This window comes from Canis lupus, chromosome 29 (assembly GCF_003254725.2).
Source record: "Canis lupus dingo isolate Sandy chromosome 29, ASM325472v2, whole genome shotgun sequence".
Taxonomy (NCBI): domain Eukaryota; kingdom Metazoa; phylum Chordata; class Mammalia; order Carnivora; family Canidae; genus Canis; species Canis lupus.
The window spans coordinates 3,525,074-3,544,248 of NC_064271.1; the positions used below are offsets into that span (position 1 = coordinate 3,525,074).

Here is a 19,175-nt window from a genome sequence, read left to right on the forward strand (position 1 = left end):
AGGCTTTAGGCTCCTAGAAGACAGGGTCTATAATGTGCTAGTGTGGATGGTGTGATATTAACCTGTGTGATAGTTGATATGAAGGGATTAAGCAGTAGCTTTTAAACCACCATAGGCTGTCATTCTCCAGGGAACCTGCAATACAACCTGGAGGTATTTGGGAGCCACTCTTTTGACAGAGCTTAAAGTTGCAGCATAATCCTAAATCTACAAAGACTATTCACTAAGTCCTGCTTGCTAAGAGTTATTATCTCTAATCATCAGAAACTGGCTAATGATACCAGGACCGTTTGTCCTGTAAGTCCTGCAAATTGGTCTCTGGCTGGACCCTGAGATAGCTTAGTCTTGGATAGATACAATAATCTTCCTATGTATAAAGACATGGGTCCTGGATTCACTTTTAGGGCAAAATTATCCTGGAGGGAAAAAAAGGCCTTTAACTTTACAAATAATAAGAGAGAGGTAGAACAACATAGTGTTTTTTCCGTGAGAAAATTTTGTTAAAGTCCTTGAATATTTTAGATTAGAATATAAACAGTTTGGTAATGAACATCATGAACAATGGATGCACATGTTAACAAAGCTAAATCTCTTTATATTGATTGTTTATTTTCTAGTTTGAATTTAGACTAAGTTATTCTCGAAAGTTGTTTCTTCTAATAGATATGTATGAGAAGAGAACTCAAAGGCCCATTGTCCTGACCTGGAGCTGAGGAATATTGTAGAACTGAGCTTTTTGCAGAGCTGACCATGGCTAACTCATCCTTAGTGAGATTCAGAATTAGACAGAAATTGGATTCAAGTGCTAATATGGACTATATGGAAATTTCACTTGGATATTCTAGTTTAGGAAACTCTGAAACCCAAGACATAGTATAATGGATCACTAGAAGCTAATAAATAGAGCTTTGTAGTAATTGCATAGGGCACCTAAGGGGTGAGCCAAGCACAGAAGGTGCCTTGTGCACTGTATCTTGGTTTATTTTCTGATGGGGAATAAAGAAAGGGTAAACCTCTAGAAGTTGCTGTTGTGCTCACAGAACAAATAATGTATAGCAAAGGATCACATTTTTACTTTAAAGAGAAAGATTAGAAAATCAGAAAGATTTGTGTATCATTCTCATTCGGCATTTAGTAAGTAAAGTCTGGTTTTGGGGAAAAACATACATGAGAATGTCAGTATAGCAACAACAACAACAAAGACTGGGAAGGATACATATAAGTAGAGGAAGGTATTCAAATAAGTTCACTGAATGATTTAGATGATTCCAGTAATAAGCAGAGGAACATTACCCTGGGAATAAAGTCTTTTTCATGGAAGTGGGAACATCTTCTGGATTAAAAAAGTAAAGTGGGACCCCTAGATTTGCTAGACATATGTAGCTGATAGAAGCTGACAGGTTTGAATATATATATATATATATATATATATATATATATATATATATCTATATATCATCCTTTCTTTTGAATTACAGTTCTTATGAGAAACATCTGCATTCATTTGGTAAAGTGGTAAATTCATTTCTAAATTACATGGTGTTTTGGAGATTAAAAACTGAGGAGTGATCAGTTTTGCTAATGACAGTAGGCTGAGAACAGAATGTCCCCTCAGAAACTGACCTCTACCCTCCAAATCAACAGTAAGCCCCTGCTTCACATGTTCCTGGATCAGCAGAAGTGTGTGCTCAAAAATCTCCCCAGCTCTTGCCATCTCCACAGTAAATGGGTCATGCGGATAACGAAACTGAGCCAGCAGATCACTAGGGGTGCGAGGTTTTCTGCAAATGACAAAAGACATTACTGTTCACAAGGCAAAACTGCAGAATCCATGAATCTCAGTGTGCATTTAAGAATACATTTCCCAAAAAAAAAAAAAAAAAAAAAAAAAAAATAAGAATACATTTCCCAAACAATCAAGAAAAAGAAAAGCTTCCCTACCAGAAAATAAGCTTCAAAGAGGGAGCTGAGAGCTCTTCTCCTATTTTGTTAATGAGGGATTCCTAAAATGCCAGTGACAGTGCTAAACTCAAAAGATATATTTTTAATGAATAGGTGAATTAAAGAATAGTTTTCTATAAAAGGTAGTATCTATGGTGAAAGTTATAAACTTGTGGAGTCCACACATAGTTCTTAGGGGGCTCAGTAAACCCTCTGAAACAGTGTGCTATACACTCAGTTTCTGGTTGTTGGCCTTGTCTGTCTTCTCTTTACTCAAATGTAACTGCCTGGAAATTCCTGCTCACCTTAACATGCTACTCATGTATTGCTCTCCCTATAAAATCTCCCTGGTAACTCTTGACAATGACTTCTGTATGCTCACAAACATCTATTACATACCCAACAGGATGTACTTAAATTGTTGACATATTGTGTCTTCTACTACAGAGAGACTGTGTCAGGGGCAAGATGGTGCCTTATTCATCTTTATATTCCACATACCAAGCCTACCGACTAGCACACAGTAGTGGTTTATACACATTGAAGAATTGAACTAAATAAGTTAAAAGAATATTAGTCATCCAGAATATGAAACTGTTTTACAGATTTTGGTCAGCTAAGGCAAGTCTGGTCCTCGATGTCTGGAATCATAATAACTTTAGATCATAGAATAATAGTAATGATATTAACAGTTCACTTTAATTAAGCCCCTTCTATGTGACAGACACTATTGAAGCACTTTATCTGTACTAACTTCTTCAATCTTCCAGCAAGTATGTCCGTGAAAGAGATCTTATTGTTATCCCCGTTTCACAGTCGAGAAGTATGAAGTACTAAGATGTTTAGTCACTTGCCCAAGGTCACTCAGATAGAAAGTGATGAAGTGAGGAATCACAGTAAGAATATAAATAAGCTGCATGGCTCCAGAACACAAGTCCATGATCGGAAAGCCATGCTCTTTCTGAGTATGCAGGGAAGTGTTATACTAGACTGTGGCATTATAAGGTATTCCTTTTAGACCAACAGCTGCAAAGACTGTATGCATATTTTATTTGACTTCAAAGAAAACAGTCATGTTTTCTCTGATAGGTTCAGGTGATGCAAAGCATCCCATATACCTCCATCAGGACTGATGGGGACTTCATAGAACCAGAACACTTCACTACTCTAAAGATGTTCTGATTCAAATTAAAATATATCAAAATATTACATGTCCTAAACAAAGCTTTCACCTGTGAGCTATCAGCTTATGACCAGATGTGTTCAACTTGACAATTACTTTCAATTCCTGGATTGGGAGAAGCACTGAGTCTGACACTGGTGGATGATGACCTAGCAGAACCCATTACCTGGTACCTATTGTGGGACCATAGAGAGTGGGTCTGTAATGTAAATTTATGCCATTTAGATGCTATGGGAAACAAGTTGCATTCTCTTTGAGACTGAGCTGGCAATGGTGGCTAGCCCAGAGGGTGATAACAGGCACACAGACTAAAGAAAATACCCGCTTTGGCAATCTTATGCACTATGCCTACTGTGATTTATGGAGATTATAAAAACCAAGTAGGACTGAAGTGAAAACAATTTTGTAATCAAAATAAAATAAATTCTTACTGTGAAAACAAATGTCTTCGTGTGGAGTTAATTGCACTGTCAACCCTCTGTACAGCATCAAGAATGGATGATTCAACAAAGTCATCGCCAGCTTGTCTACCCTGTATTGCTTTGAAAATCAATTCCATGATTAAAAGTATCAAACAAACCTTGAAGTTAGGAATGATCTCATATAAATGGCATTACAGAAACTTCCAAGACAATAAAAATGTAATACAGTGTCCACATGATACTGTCCATTGCAGAAGAGTAGATAATTATCCTGAAGCAAAGCTTCCAGCAACAATAACAGCATTATTTAGGGAACTAAAGCATTCCAAAATCTAGTATAACTATGTGAAATATTTCCTTTTTTTACAACATTGATTCAAATGGGATTTAACTGTGTTAGTAATTTGTCATCTTCAGAAAGGTATGAAATGCCTATCTTTCCAGCCACCTTGCTTTAATGTTAAACATTAAACTAATAAATATTACCACATCCCTGTGGAGATTTCTTAAAGCAATAATTGGTCAGCTAAGGCAAGTCTGGTCCTCGATGTCTGGAATCATAATAACTCTCAGTAAGATTTCTGTGAAAATTAATTCATGTTGTTTCTATAGCTCTTCAGTGTGTGAGAATTCTATCAAGTTGAATATTATAGATGAAAGAAGCTTTTAAGTTCAACATATTAAACCATCTCCAGATGATGGTTTAGGAAATTTATGGTAGAGGGGAAAAATGCTAATAAAAATGATTATGGATATTAAAAACTCATATTAGAAAAATAATATCCATATTATTTAGTTCATTTTTGAGAATATTAAAAGTATAATAAGAATTTATATGACATAATTAAAGTAATAACTTCTTAGCACTGTTGAATTTTGAACGCAAGAGTAAGTATAGCCCCCAAAATTGAATTTTAAAATAATGTCATTAAGGAGATATAATGAAAAGTCTAAATAAAAATAGGAAATTGTATGGATTACATAGTACCATATAGAATATATATCATATACTATATAATACAGTGTAATATTAAAAGATTATATATGTATATGTCTATAAGTATATATGTATGTTTACATATTTTGCAACAGAGGAACACAAATAGTATTCCACATTTGGTTTTTATTTAAAAATTCCTTTATTTTAAGACAATGTATATATATACTAGATTGGTTCATTGTCCTAAAAAGATCACTAACATAAAAAATTTCAAGAAAAAAATACCAGTGATTTACATATTATTAGAAAGCCAGTAAATCAAGGTTTCTGTGAAAGACATTCTTTATAAACTAGATTATGGGCAGTAGTTATGAGTTGGAGTAGTTATGAGTTGGAGTAGTTATGAATTGTCAATTCAATTCAGTCTTTATCATGACCACAATATTAAAGCTCCAGAAGGTCAGTTTTACCTCTCACAGTTCAAAAATCACACTGGATTAACTATACATTAGCGAAAGATAATTGAGAGAAAACAAAGACAAAGTGATTAATTTGATTATATGAAAATTAACAATTTCCATTCAAGGAAAGACATAAATAAAAAAGTAAAAAAGTCCTAGACAAATAACATAATAGGTAAAATATCTATAATTTCTAAACTGATACAAAGTTAATATTCTATTTTATTCAAGAGATTCTTGAATGCATTAAGAAAAAATGCATATAGGCAAGTTATAAAAGAGGAAAGTTATTAAGTTACTAAGTATATGACAGATGTTGAAAACCACTTAAAACCTAGAAATAAAATTTAAGATATCAATGAAGTACCATTTTGTGCTTATTCTGGCAAAAATAAAAAAGCCGATTACTGTCAAGTTTTGGCAGGGGTGAGTGTACACCAGTAAGCTGGTGAGAACGTAGAATTGATGCTCCTATTTCCAAGATTTTGTTTAGGGATTTTATATATATATATATATATATATATATATATATATATATATATATTTTTTTTTTTTTATTTATTCATGAGAGACACACAGAGAGAGAGAGAGAGAGAGAGAGGCAGAGACACAGGCAGAGGGAGAAGCAGGCTTCACGCAGGGAGCCCGATGTGGGACTCAATCCCGGTCTCCAGGATCAGGCCCTGGACCGAAGGCAGCACCAAACCGCTGAGCCACCCGGGCTGCCCAGGATTAAATATTTTTGATTTTGTTTTTACTTAGTAAAATGACATATGTGCACCCACCACCACCACTTAGCAATCTCATTCCCGTATAAATATCTAGAGAAATTCTTATGCAAATCCATAAGGAGTATAAACGAGAATGTTCAATGCAACTTTGGAAGGAATTAGGGAAAACTGTCAGCAATGGAAGTGTGGGTAAGAAAAATGTGGTGGATGTACGGTATGAAATAAAATGCAACGTTAGAATCAGCCGGATGGACACATGCATGGATGCTAAAAAAGAGTGCCTAATGTAAAAATCAGAAAGTTGAAAGAGATTACCATAGAATGATTTAATTAAATATATAATAAATGCATTATAGTTGTTACATAACATAGCATGATGGGAGTGGGGTATTGGCTTATAAGGAGATGGATTAATTAATCGATCAGTTAAGCAATCAATCAGTATAATTGCCATGATTATGAGAAATCCTAATATTCTCAGTACACCGGACATGATATACTTTGCAATAATTCAAAGGTAAGTCAGTAAGAAAGAGCCTACTGAATTTGTTACTTTTACTTGGAAATAAAGAAACCAAGATCAATCAAATCAATCAATCAATCTGTGCCAGCCTGTAGGCTCACAAGATGTTAGCCTTTTCTCTATTGTTCTCCTTTCAGTCCTTCACTTGTGAACTTCAAGTGTAGAGAGTGCCATCAATGATGTGTTCTTATTATGACAATTACTGCCATTGGATCCTTGTACCTGTGTGCATAATATGCAATCAAAGGTCTGTCAAAGGTTGTGTGTAGGACTGAGTTATCACACAGCAGACAATGCTAGCCAAAACTCAAAAGGCTATTCATTGTGGCAGACAGAACTTGGAAGGAATATTTAAATTTTGGAAAAGTATCAATTAACATGTTAATCTGATTTTATATGTTTGATAATTTTGCTTTTATTCGGTTTATAAAATAGTTTTAGCTATTATGGTTGTATAGAATTTACAAGCATAAGGAGTTTTAAACACCTATTCTTCATCTTTTGACTCATTCATAAAATGGAAATAGTTAAGACTTGTTCAACATATGGTTTAACAAAACATATAGTTGGGCCAAATATGATTATTAAATAAAACAGGCATGCAAAGTTCTTTGAAAATGACATGTCACAATGTAAATATAAGATGCCTTTCAGTGACTATTATGTTCTAAACCCCTAAGTAATCCATATCCTCACTAATTATCCATTGCGACTGTGTTGTCCTGTCATTTCTTCAACTCGACCTCCTTTTACTTTATTAATAAGAGACCAACAAGTGTGGAGATGTGAGATGGAGAGGAAAATAACAAGAAAAGTAACACAATATGTAAACATTGTCTAAAATAATTAAATTCTGATGTGCACAAATAGAAAGCATATAAAAGCTGTTTGTTCACAGATTATTAAAAGTACATTAAATATGTAGCATGTTCACACAGAAAATATTTGTGGTAACAATAACTCTTTCTCACTTATGTCATTTAAATTATGAATTTTTTAAGGTCTCATGGTTTTATGATAAAATAAAACTAACCTTTTTATTATTCATTTAGTCTCAGTACTGTTTTCTTTGGTGTGGTACAAATTGCAAAAAAGATTTCCATAAATGTTTCCAGAAGAGCACTGTGTTATGCAAAATGAATTCAGTTTATTGGGGCACATTAGAATCAAACAACACTGTTAATATTTTATTTGTCTTAAAAACTACCTCAAGAAATGTTGTAGGGATAGAATGATAGGAACATTGAGTATATATTCCATCTTTTAGTGCAAAATTTTGCAGAGGGGAAGGAAGAACTAGATCATCTTCTTTTGTTAAGTCTTGGGGTTAAAAAAGGAGAAAAATCCTCAGTAGGGTTACAAAATTAAGCATTTTTAGAGTTGTATGATGAGCATCTCCTTTCAGTTCTGTCCATGTATCTCTGAGACTCTACACCTCCAAGGAACATAAAGTCGAAAGATAAATTTGAGTCCTTTCAGGAAGGGGGAGCTTAGGTATAATGGTCCACCAGCTGCTGTGTGCTCACCCTGTCATCGCATGGCTGACATGGGGAAGATGGGGTGCGAGAAGCAAGGCCTTGAGGAGGGACATTGAGGCAGGACACCTGAACCCCTACCATCAATCTCACCACAAAATATCTAGACCTCAATAAAAACCAAGTCTCTTGGAACACCTGGATGGCTCAGTAGTTGAACATTTGCCTTTGGCTCAGGACGTGATCCCAGGATCCTGGATCGATTCCACTGCAGGCTCCTTATGGGGAGCCTGCTTCTCCCTCTGCCTGTGTCTCTCCTGTCTGTCTCTCTCTCTCTCTGTCTCACATGAATAAATAAATAAATCTTTAAAAAAAAAAACAAGTTTCTTTCACAACTCAATATTCTTAATCTCACCCTCCCTCCTGTAGAAAAGAACCAGATAATGTAACCATCATAACTAAACAGGCCTTACCACATGAAATCTTCCCCTAAAGAGAACAAGCAACCACTGACACTGGAAAAGGCTGTCCTAGGAAACGGTACACTCCCACAACATACAAATGGGTATTAACGACTGCCTTTGTGAGATAATTTTCTTTGAATGGCATCAACTCTGCCTTACTCATCATTTTGTGTCATTAGGCATATGAATGGGTTCATCATCTTGCGGCTCCTTTTGGTTTTTCCTTTGTTTTTTATACTTGAGATATGTCTTTTATTTTGATTATTTGCTTTCCTTAAAATTTCTTGACTATCCAAACACTACTATACTACAAATCTGTTCTTGAAACTTAATGCTATTTTTTTTTTGAAACATGTGGCTTATCTCCAGATAGACATATGTGTTCAGTATAGATTTTATGTGTAAATGGAGGGGAATGTGTTCAATATGGTTAAAAGTATTATGAATATACGTACACATATGTTAGGTATATGCTGTTGTTTATAGAGATATTTCACCATTTATTATATTATTCAAGATTGTTGAGGTAAACAATTGTTGTGTATCTATTATTATGTAAATTATATCATAATCACAGTAAATAAATATACTAAATAGCAATTGAAAATGATTTAATATCAATTTCATTTCATTGATATAGCTGAGTAAATGTAATTAAAATTTTCTGATACTTCATAGTTCACTCATTGTCCAACTGCAGTGGTTTTGAAACAGATGTTTTATCTAGACAATGACAAATATCTGGATTAGAATGTCAAAAAATCAGTGAGTTATTCTTTCAGAATTTCCAAAAATAACTAGTTCCCAAAGGAATTAAATAAATTAATTGATAAATAGCACTTGGAACACATGGTAAATGGCCTATAAATATTAACTTATTTTACTAGTAGTATTATTATCAGAATAATACAGGTTATTTACCTAACATAATAGGAAAGAAAGGTCTAATTTAAAGTCAACTAATGCAATCTTTTAATTCTCATTTATAACTTACTGGGTTGTGTACATAGTCAAAGTAGAGAGTATTCTAAGTGGAAATGTCATTTAGAAAAGCGATTGCAAAAGTCTAAATGACCAAAGAATGAACTATGAAAAAAGATATAATATGGAGAAATGTAAAAGAAGTAATATTTGAAGAAAAAACTGGTGAGACATGCATTTAGAGTAAAGAAGGAGAAGGGAACAGAAAAAATCAGAAGAGATTCTGGTTTCCTCCTTTTAGAATATGGATCGTATTAAAGGACTGCCAGGAGAGTACAAGGTCTGAGGTGAAAATGAAGAGTTCAATTTAGAATACATTCAAGATCAGTTTTCAACATGTGGAATTGCAAGGCCTGTGATTCATTCAAAATGAAATGTTCAACACACAATACTCAACTCAGAATTTCAGAGAAGAAAATATTGTTTAGATTTATTTCTTTATCATTACAAATAGTATATACATAATATTTGTGCTCCAAAATTTTCATTTAATCAATGCTGTGTCACTATTTCACTTTTAGCCTGGTCCACATATTATTTCAACATCTCAGTAGTAGACATGTCAACATGCTCTAAAGTACTTCCTCACTACTGCTGCACATTTGAATTCTATGGTAGAAAAAGAATTTTTATGCCAAAGACTCTTGAGAGTGTCCAGTCCCACATTTTTAAGAAATGAGAAAATTAATTCCAATTATGAGAAAGGTATCCAAAGTTGCTGAGATCAATAAAGGTAGGTTTAATGACTTAACCCAGGGATTTCCCCACTATCTCACACTGTTAATATTCAATAAAAATGTTTTATGTCGTTAGACTGAATCATTTTCACAAGCAAGAAATGAGTCATAAGGATATGCTGTGAATTATGAACTTCATAGCACTTAAGAGCACATCAATACATGTAGGCAGTATTAAAGTAAATTATGTTTTGAACAAAAATTGTGAGGTTTTATTTGGTGTAAAGTAATAGGTGTAGCTTTCATATGCAAACTATCATGCAGAGAAAGAAGTATGCAGATATAAGTAATATTTGCCAATACGAAATACTCTGAGGACATCCTAAACCAAAGCATAGGCTCCCAGTAAATACTATTATCATCCTTATAAGTTTTTAAAAATGTATTAAGACTATTAAAAATTTATTACATCTATGAAAAAAGCTCCTTAAAAAATCATAACTTTAGGGACTCCTTTTTTTCTTTTGCTATTATAAATGCCTTACTTTCAACAACACTCATTCAAATGCATGGTTTATATATATATAATGCCCAGATTTTGCTTAAATTGTTATTGTGTATTTTTATTATTTTAGATTACTTTCTATGGTTGTATTCCCAATACAGAATAGAAACTCAAAAGGCATGATCCTCTTTTCATCACTTCTTACACAATGTGTGGAGTTACAACATTCCATAACTGCTTAATTGGGGCATTAAGTTTGGAAAGTCTTCCTATAATGCATGGTCTTTTCCTTTTAATTAGGGATAACTGGTGAATGAAAGGGTCAAAGTCATAAAATGTCCCATAAGTGATATTTTATATTGACACATTTCCTCCTATTCAACTAATTTGTAGAACACACACACACACTTAAATCTTAAATTTATTCAAAACTTTAAAATTTATATCTTCATACTTTCTTCTCTCTATAAAAATATTTCTAACATCATAGAATTTACTTGGTACGAGATACAAATATAAATTAACTTACCCTTATATTGATATAAAAAAAGGTGTCAAGAGCAAAAAACATATTTGTTTTCTTGACTGAATAACTTATTTTTTGTACTATTTTATCCCTATAGCCTGACTTTCTGCTTTCTATACAATAGAGCAGAATATTGGTAAATGCTACTTATCACTGTTTTAAAATCTAGTAAATAGAGTGACTAATACGCTTTGATCTAAATGTTTTACTTTTAATGTGTATATATAAAATGATTAGTTAAATTTCAGTCTACCACAATGAAATTCTTATGCTGGAGGTTCTAAAATGTTGACCACCATGACTAGTGTTTGTGTGCATGTGGCTGAGCAAAACAGAGACAGGGAGAGAATAAGAGGCAGAGAGAGAATTATGTTTTTGTGTGTGTGTTTGTTTAGTGCTAAAGATTTCTAGCATCTCTAGTACATAAAAGATAGTAATTTAAATTTTATAATAAGTTTTTTGCAAAATGCTTAAGAATATTTTTTCATAGATCTCATTAATAATTAAGCAGCAGAAAAAGAAACACAACTATCATGGATTTTAAATCAAGAAAAACATGAACTCATAGTAAATGGCAAATAAGGCTAAGACTATGTAACTTTAAGAAATTCTATATGATAATTTTTGACCCTCATGGAATAAATATTCACTGGTTACTAGCTACATTGTTATAATTTTAAGAGTAATATTCTACAGAGAATACTTTTTTACCATACAGTATAATAAATATGTAAAGATTGGTGCACCATTAAGGAAAATATATACTTTGTATAGAATACCCAAACGAATGGATAGTTGGAAATTTGATTTCTGGAGAAAATTTGCAAGTGTAAGACTATGAAACTATTGTATTATATGATAGGGTGATAGTGACATCTTTAAGGATGATTTAATTAAATAAATCTATTTTTTATCCAGGCCTGTATTTATAATGAGAAGAGTTACCCAATATTTTTAGAGACCCATAAGAGCTAGAAAAACTAAAAGGGAAAAAAATTAATCTGTAAAACCCTATTTATGAAATCTGCCCATTTCTAAGGAAACCAAAAAGCAGGCAAAGCCCAAAATAGTACTCCATATGCTTGTAGCTGAACTCATTTATTTCAACTGCTGATTGTCAATAAGGCAGAAGCTCCTAAACCCATCCACAAAAAAAGCAACCCTGATGTCAATTCACATGTCCCTGCATGCTGTACTTTTCTTGAATGCTTTCCCCATGTGGAGAACATGCCAGTCCATCATCATGGCCAGTCCCCATTCCCATACCCACAGCTGAGGTTTTCACTCAAGTCTGCCTACAAATAGACTCTCTCGATTCCAATACAAACTGATTGATTGAAGGAAAAAAAAGGGATTTTGTTTTTTGTAAAACTATGACAATTTTTTAAGCAGTCACTATTTATAAACTGGCAGAAGGTTACAGCTAAACAACCAGATGACAAAACATAAAACAATGGAAAGTATGTTGACCAATTATAAATGCTTCAAATATTGAGGTATTTGCTCTTATAGTGGCAAATTTTACCTAGAAGTTTGACCAATTGATTGGTTTTTAATTTTACTATAGAACTAAATATACCAGGTCAGAGTAACTCCTACATGTTAAATTCCATTTGTCTTTAAATCTCTGACTTCACTTATATTTAGATATGAATGTATCTTACATTCTATAATTTTCAATTCCTAAGAAAATGTGATATACATTTGCAAATCCTTCCTATGTATGTTTGCTTTTGGCATTGTTAGTTTTGGTGTTTGATACCCTGTAACGTAGCTTACACTTAAGAGCTTTGATTTAAACAATTAAAATAACTTTGATTTAGTATCAACATGTTAAAACAGAAAAAAACATACAGGGGAACTTGGGTGAGGTGAATCAGGATTGGAAGTAGACTCTGTCAAAGACATTTATTTGAATTGCATGAGGAGCCATACTTACCTACAACTGTGAGAAACATGTTGGCTACAACAAGGCCAAAAGAATTCTGAGCCACACATTCATATCTTCCTTGGTCAGCTTGCCCTGCATCATAGATGGTTAGCATGCCTTCCCCACTGACATGGAATTTACCACTTTCAGTAATCTGAACACCTGCCTAGGGAGTGAAAGGATTATTACTGGAAGAAAATGTGATTCCCTAAAAAAATGACATCTTACATTTTGTTGGATATAGCTTCATTTGTTCAACAAATATCTACTGAGCATCTACATATCAAGCATTAGATGAGGTATTTTATGAATCTAATGAAGAGAAGAAAAGAGAGTGAGAGAGAAAGTGCTTTCCAGGAAGTATGGTTTATCTTTCTTTGTAATTATAATAAATATGATACTCAAAATTCAATTATGTATTTAATATTATGATCATTTTAAAATCATCTTTCCAATGGATGACTATATAGTTTATTCATATTTTTCTTACTTCCAGAAAAGAATTCTGACAACAATAAAAATAAAATTTGAAAGGAAGGAAAATTTTCATAAATCTACCACCTAAAGCATCAAAATATTTTAATATTTTTGCTTTCTATTTCTTTTTTATATGTACTGCAAAGCTTTATATATCAGTGTTTCTCAATTAAATTATACCTTAAGAAGATAAAATGACCACATTTCATATGAAATATTATTAAAATGTATTCAGTTATAATTAGTATGGATTTATGTTCTTCACTATTATGCTGTTAATTCTTAAAAAGAAAATGAAATTGGATTTCTAAGAGTGCATTAGAGTGGAGTAGGGGTAGAGAGGCTTCTCGCTTACCCCTCCCCAAGAGGCTCATAGGAAACCGAGGATGGGAACTGCTGTTTCAAAAGAACTCATACCCCCGTGATGACTAGTAGGCCAGAATGTAACCAGAAAGGTTCAGAGTGAAAAAATGCTTTATAGGTCTTCAGATTCTCACAGTAGCCTTTGACCACTTCTGGAAAATAAGTCTAAGGTAATAGGTGGCTAGTAACTCAGGGTAGGAGATGAGAGCAAGTAACAGAACCTACCAAGTGGAGAGCAAATGGAAAAATACGAAACATAAAGAAGCGATAAGTGATCTGGTGCACAGGCAGTAAGGCCCATGGAGTCTTTCCTTTAGGAATACCTCTTTTCACTTCCTCTTGCTGGACCATCATTACATCTTCTTTGCAGATAAACTCCCTATCTGCTCTCCTATGTACTGCCAGAACTCTCAGGCTAAACCTATAGTTCTATAGTTTCTGCTTAGAGTCTCCAAGCTATCAGATAGTTTTGCAATAAATTCCTATCTGTTTATTTTGGGAGTAGCCTAACTCACATCCATTTTCACCTTGTGAATAGAAGATTATTATAAAGATTAAAAATGGTACTGCACTCTCTGTGTGACTATCATAAATAAATTAAAAAATAAAAAAATGGTACTGTATACAAAATGTCTGGCATATAGTCATCCCTCAATCAATTCATTTGGGACTAAAAGCTACCTTTTAGAAATTAGACTGAGCTATTTTTCTTATACGATTATATGATACATTATTTAATATAATGTCAAATAAGGCCTAGAGACTGACCAAAATGTGTACTTTTCACACTTCTTATTTTTAGTATAAAATATTTGAATTATATAATATTACACTTGAAAGAAATTACAAAAACTAGTCAGACTATTTAAGAGTACATGAGCCTAAGGTTTCAACTTTGAGACCACTAAATTTATTTTTTATAAAGAACTGAATATGATGCTCTGCTACGGCACAAAAAAAAAATGAACCACCAAAACTAAGGCCTTGTTGCTACATGGCAACAACAAAAATAAACCAAGTGTTTTTGTAAAATAACTTTGTAAATTTTCACAAATTTTACTTTTTGTCAAAATTTTCCATAAAAACTGTCATTCTGATGTATGCAATTTCATTTATTTTTTAAAAACATCAGAATCTGAGGGGCTCCTGGGTGGCTCAATCCGTTAAGCATCTGCCTTTGGCTCAACTTATGGTCCGGGGATTGAACCTTGCACTGGGCCTCCTGCTCAATGGAGACTCTACTTCTCCCTCTCCTTCTGCGCCACCCCCCTCTCTTGCTCTCTCTCTCTCAAATAAATAAATAAATTAACTTAAATTAAAAGAATATCAGAATCTAAGATCAATCATTGCATTTTTGATAAAAAATTAAAATGAAAGAAGTAATTACTTTGAGAGAATATATAGCTTAAAGACCAAAGGAAGTAAAATATGTAAATAAGAAGATTTATTTCTTTAAAGTCACTCAACTTTTGAACTTACAGGACTTTTTTCATGTCACTTTGTTTTAATACCAAGTTTTTTTTTTTTTTTTAATACCAAGTTTTTAATTCTTGTTTCAGCTAATGCCCTACTTTTAATCTACTTTTGAGTTATTAATTCAAAATTATTTCTTGTTAGCCACTAAAACTCTTAATTTATATAAGACAAAATAAGTTTTTCCTTAGAAGAATTTAATTATGCTTATGAAGCTTTCATCACTAAGCAATGAGAAAGGATAAATTTTATCAAAGCCCTGAGCCAAATCCAGATCTAGTCACTTAAAAATAATGAACAAAGAAGAAACAGAAAAAAAACTTGTTTACAAGAGTAATAAATCAATGTGAGAATCACTACTTCTTTTCAGTGTGTCAGTACATTTGTCAGTGTTTTTAATATTACTGTACCTTTAGTTGAGATCTTACCTTGTTCCAGGTAATTATGGGCTGTGGTTCTCCTTCAGCATGACACGAAATGTTTATATTCTTTCCAACCTCTACACTTGTATCCTGAGGTAGTTGAGTAAGCACTGGGAGAGCTGTGGAAACAAATCAAAATGATGTCATGTCGATACCATTTTTGTCAACCAGCCACATCTAAGCCAAATGGCATAAATCTGGAGATGATACTGGTTAGCCACACTAGTGTTTTAAAAAGCAATTACTTGAACACCAGAGAGTGTAATAAATACCAAAGGCAGGGTACTGATAATTAGGATAGAGATGAGAACAGAAAATAAAAGAGGAAAAGAAATATACAAAGCCTTTAATCTTAATACTTTAACCCTAACCTTTAACCTTAAATATTTATAATATTTATTTCTTCAGCTGAGTAGTATATATAAGGATTTTTACTAATCTTTTTCAATATCTTTCCAAAGTCTGAAATAAAGATACATGGTAACATCAAAAGTTTATTGCTGGCTAAAATAAAGAGATTCAATCTTACTTTATTTCCTTAAAAAGCGTAGTATTATGACTCACCTAATATGAAATAGGTCATTGAAATAAACTTAAAACTATTAGGGAAATTAAATTCAAAATATCTTTTCAATACAAAACATAAATTTTTAGGAAAGAAATAAAATCTTTTTACTAAAGAATTCTATCCAATATATAATGTCTTATAGAAACTAAAAGAGTAGGGTATGTTTCTGACTCTTTTTAGGAGGTTTACCTTAAAACCAAAACCAGATAAAGATAGTACCAAAATCAAAAAGAAAAAAAAAAAAAAAGGAAACCCTATAGACCAGTACCTCTCATGAATATAGATACAAAAATCATTCATACATAAAGTATTGGCAAATAGAATTCATCAATATAAAAAGGTTTATACGCCATGACCAAAGAAAGTTTACTCCACAGATAGAAGCCTGATTCAGTATTTGAAAATCAATCAAAGGAATCTACTATACTAACAACTAAAGAAGAAAAGTCCTCATAATTTCAACTAGTGCAAACGTGTTTGACTAAACTTAACACTTACTTATGAGTAAATAAAATCTCTCAGAAAAATAGCAATAGATAGTTTACACAACTTGAAAATGAACATAGATGGGAAGATGGTGGAGGAAAGGGAATCCTAGTCCTGTTTGGTCTCTGGAATTCAGCTAGATAGCTATCAAATCATTCTGAACACCTGAAGACTCAACCAGATATCTAAGAAAAGAGTTGCTGCAATTCTACATGCAGAAAAGCAGCCACTTTTTGCAAAGTAGGAGGTGTGGAGACATGAATCCGATGAGATATATCAAAAGATAAACCTTGGGGAAGGGAGCCAGTGATATAAGCAGCAGGGTGCAAAATTGGAATGTTTATAAGTCTACACTGGTGGGGGAAGTCCCTGCCTCAAAGGTGCTCAGGTAGTGAAGTGGGGCAGAACCTTGGATGGGACAGTATGGTCTCAGGATCTCCAGGGTCACAGAAAGAACAAGGGTGCCTGAGTGTGGCAGGGCTCCCAAACATCAGAATGGGGAAGCCAGCTGCAAACCCAAGCTCAGGAATAAGTTTTCAGCTTGGTATTGTCATAAACCACACAACCACTGCATGGCTGGGTGACCACTCTCTGAGCAAGGAGCCTATTAAGAAGCAGAACCGCAGGGAGACCTCTCCCTCCGTGGAGGAGCACTGTGGTTGCATGCTGCAGGACTCTGCAAAGTTTAGAGAACTCGAAATGGGGTCTCCTTCCTGAGATAAAAATGCTTGGGCACAGGATGGGTAAACACAGAGTGTGGAGGGAAACGAGGGAGACAGGAGTGATTGCTCTTCTGTGAAGGCTCACTGAAGGCTCCAGGGCTGGAGATTGGGTACCACCATTATTCATTTCCATCCCCCAAAGAAGTGCTGAAAGCCTTTGGGGAATAAAAACCTCATAGAGCAATCCAGAGCCACTTATGCTGAGCTGGGCACAATGGCAGAAGAGGTGCAACTATGCCCAGCACAGACATCTGAGAATCAGTGCAACAGCACCCCCCCCTCCAGAAGACCAGCAGGATCATCTGGCTAATACCAAGTTTTCTGATCATATAGAACTGCAACGCTCCAGCACTAGGGGAAAATAGTATATAAAATTTATGTTTTTTTCTCATGATTCTTAAGTGTTCCAGTTCTAATTTTTTTTTCTTTCCTTTCCAGCTAATTATTTTATCAAATCTTTTTTTAATACTTTTTTTTAATTTTAATTTTTACATTCTTCACTTTTGGCTCCCTTTCATTGTATTCAATTGTATTTTTGTATATACATAGGCTTTTCTTTCTTTATAATTTTGGGATCTAATTACTTCTTAACAATCAAAAATTATATTTATATAAGGTTGATATAAAAAAGGTTATTAATGAGATGCAACCAAAAATGGAGGCACCAACTGCTAGGATAAATGAGGCAGAAGAGAGAATTAGTGATATAGAAAACAAAATGGTGGAGAAGAAAGAAACTGAGAAAAAGAGATAAACAACTACTGGACCATAAGGGGAGAGTTTAAGAGATAAATGATACCATAAAGTGAAACAATATTAGAATAATCAGATTCCCAGAAGGAGAAAAAAGAGAGCAGGGGCAGAGGTATATATACCTGAGATATTATAGCTGAGAATCCCCCTAATATGGGGAAAGAAACAGGCTTTCAAGTCCAGGAGGCATAGAGGGCCCTCCTCAAAATCAATAAAAATAGATCAACACCTCAACATATGACAGTAAAGCTTGCAAATCTCAGAGACAAAGAGAAAATTCTGAAAGCAGCTCAGGACAAGAAGTCCTTTAACTACACGGGTGGAAACATAAGGCTGGCAGCAGACCTGGCAGGCCAGAAAGGACTAGCATGATATATTCAGGGTGCTAAATGAGAAAAACAAAACAAAACAAAACAAAACAAAAAACAGACAAGAATACTTTATCCATCAAGGTTCTCATTCAGAATAGAAGGAGAGATAAAGAGCATCCAGGACAAATAGAAACTAAGACTTTGTTATCACTAAACCAGCCCTGCAAGAAAAATTAAAGGGAAAGAGAGAGCCAAAAGTAATGGAGACCTGAAAGAAACAGAGACAATATACAGACAGGGACTTTACAGGTAATACAATGGCACTAAATTCATATCTTTCAGTAGTTACTCTAAATGTAAATGGGCTATTACTATCAAGAGACAGGGTATCAGATTGGATAAAAAAAGCAAGACCAATTGATATGCTGTCTAAAAAAGAGTTATTATAGACCCAAAGACACCTCTGGATTTAAGGATTGGGGATCCCTGAGTGGTTCAGCAGTTTAGTGCCTGCCTTCAGCCCAGGGCATGATCCTGGAGTTCCGGGATGGAGTCCTGCATTGGGCTCCCTACGTGGAGCCTGCTTCTCCCTCTGCCGGTGTCTCTGCCCCCCACCCCCCGTCTCTGGGTCTCTCATGAATAAATAAATAAAACCTTTAAAAAAAAAATAAAGTGAGGGGGATGGAAAACCATTTTTATGCTACTGGGCATCAAAAGAAAGCTGAGGTGGCAATCCTTGTATCAGACACATTAGATTTAAAACTAAAGACCATTCTAAAAGATGAGGAAGGACACTATATCATAATCAAAAGGTCTATCCAACAAGAAGTTCTAACAATTA

The 19,175-nt window shown here is 33.9% G+C and overlaps 1 protein-coding gene across 10 annotated transcripts in view; it reads right to left on the reverse strand.

Moving 5' to 3' along the window:
* PXDNL (peroxidasin like) overlaps positions 1-19,175 on the reverse strand; it is a 429,464-nt gene that overhangs the window by 70,480 nt on the left and 339,809 nt on the right. For all 10 annotated transcript variants that reach the window (XR_003147577.3, XR_007407163.1, XR_003147578.3 and 7 more), the window contains 4 exons: positions 15,501-15,613; positions 12,769-12,925; positions 3,556-3,664; positions 1,624-1,781 (listed from right to left, as the gene is read on the reverse strand). Coding sequence is in view for 7 of the 10 variants with exons in the window: in XM_035708326.2 (XP_035564219.1) it covers positions 1,624-1,781; positions 3,556-3,664; positions 12,769-12,925; positions 15,501-15,613 (537 nt within the window). In the remaining 3 variants the exon portion in view is untranslated. The remainder of the gene's footprint in view (positions 1-1,623; positions 1,782-3,555; positions 3,665-12,768; positions 12,926-15,500; positions 15,614-19,175) is intronic.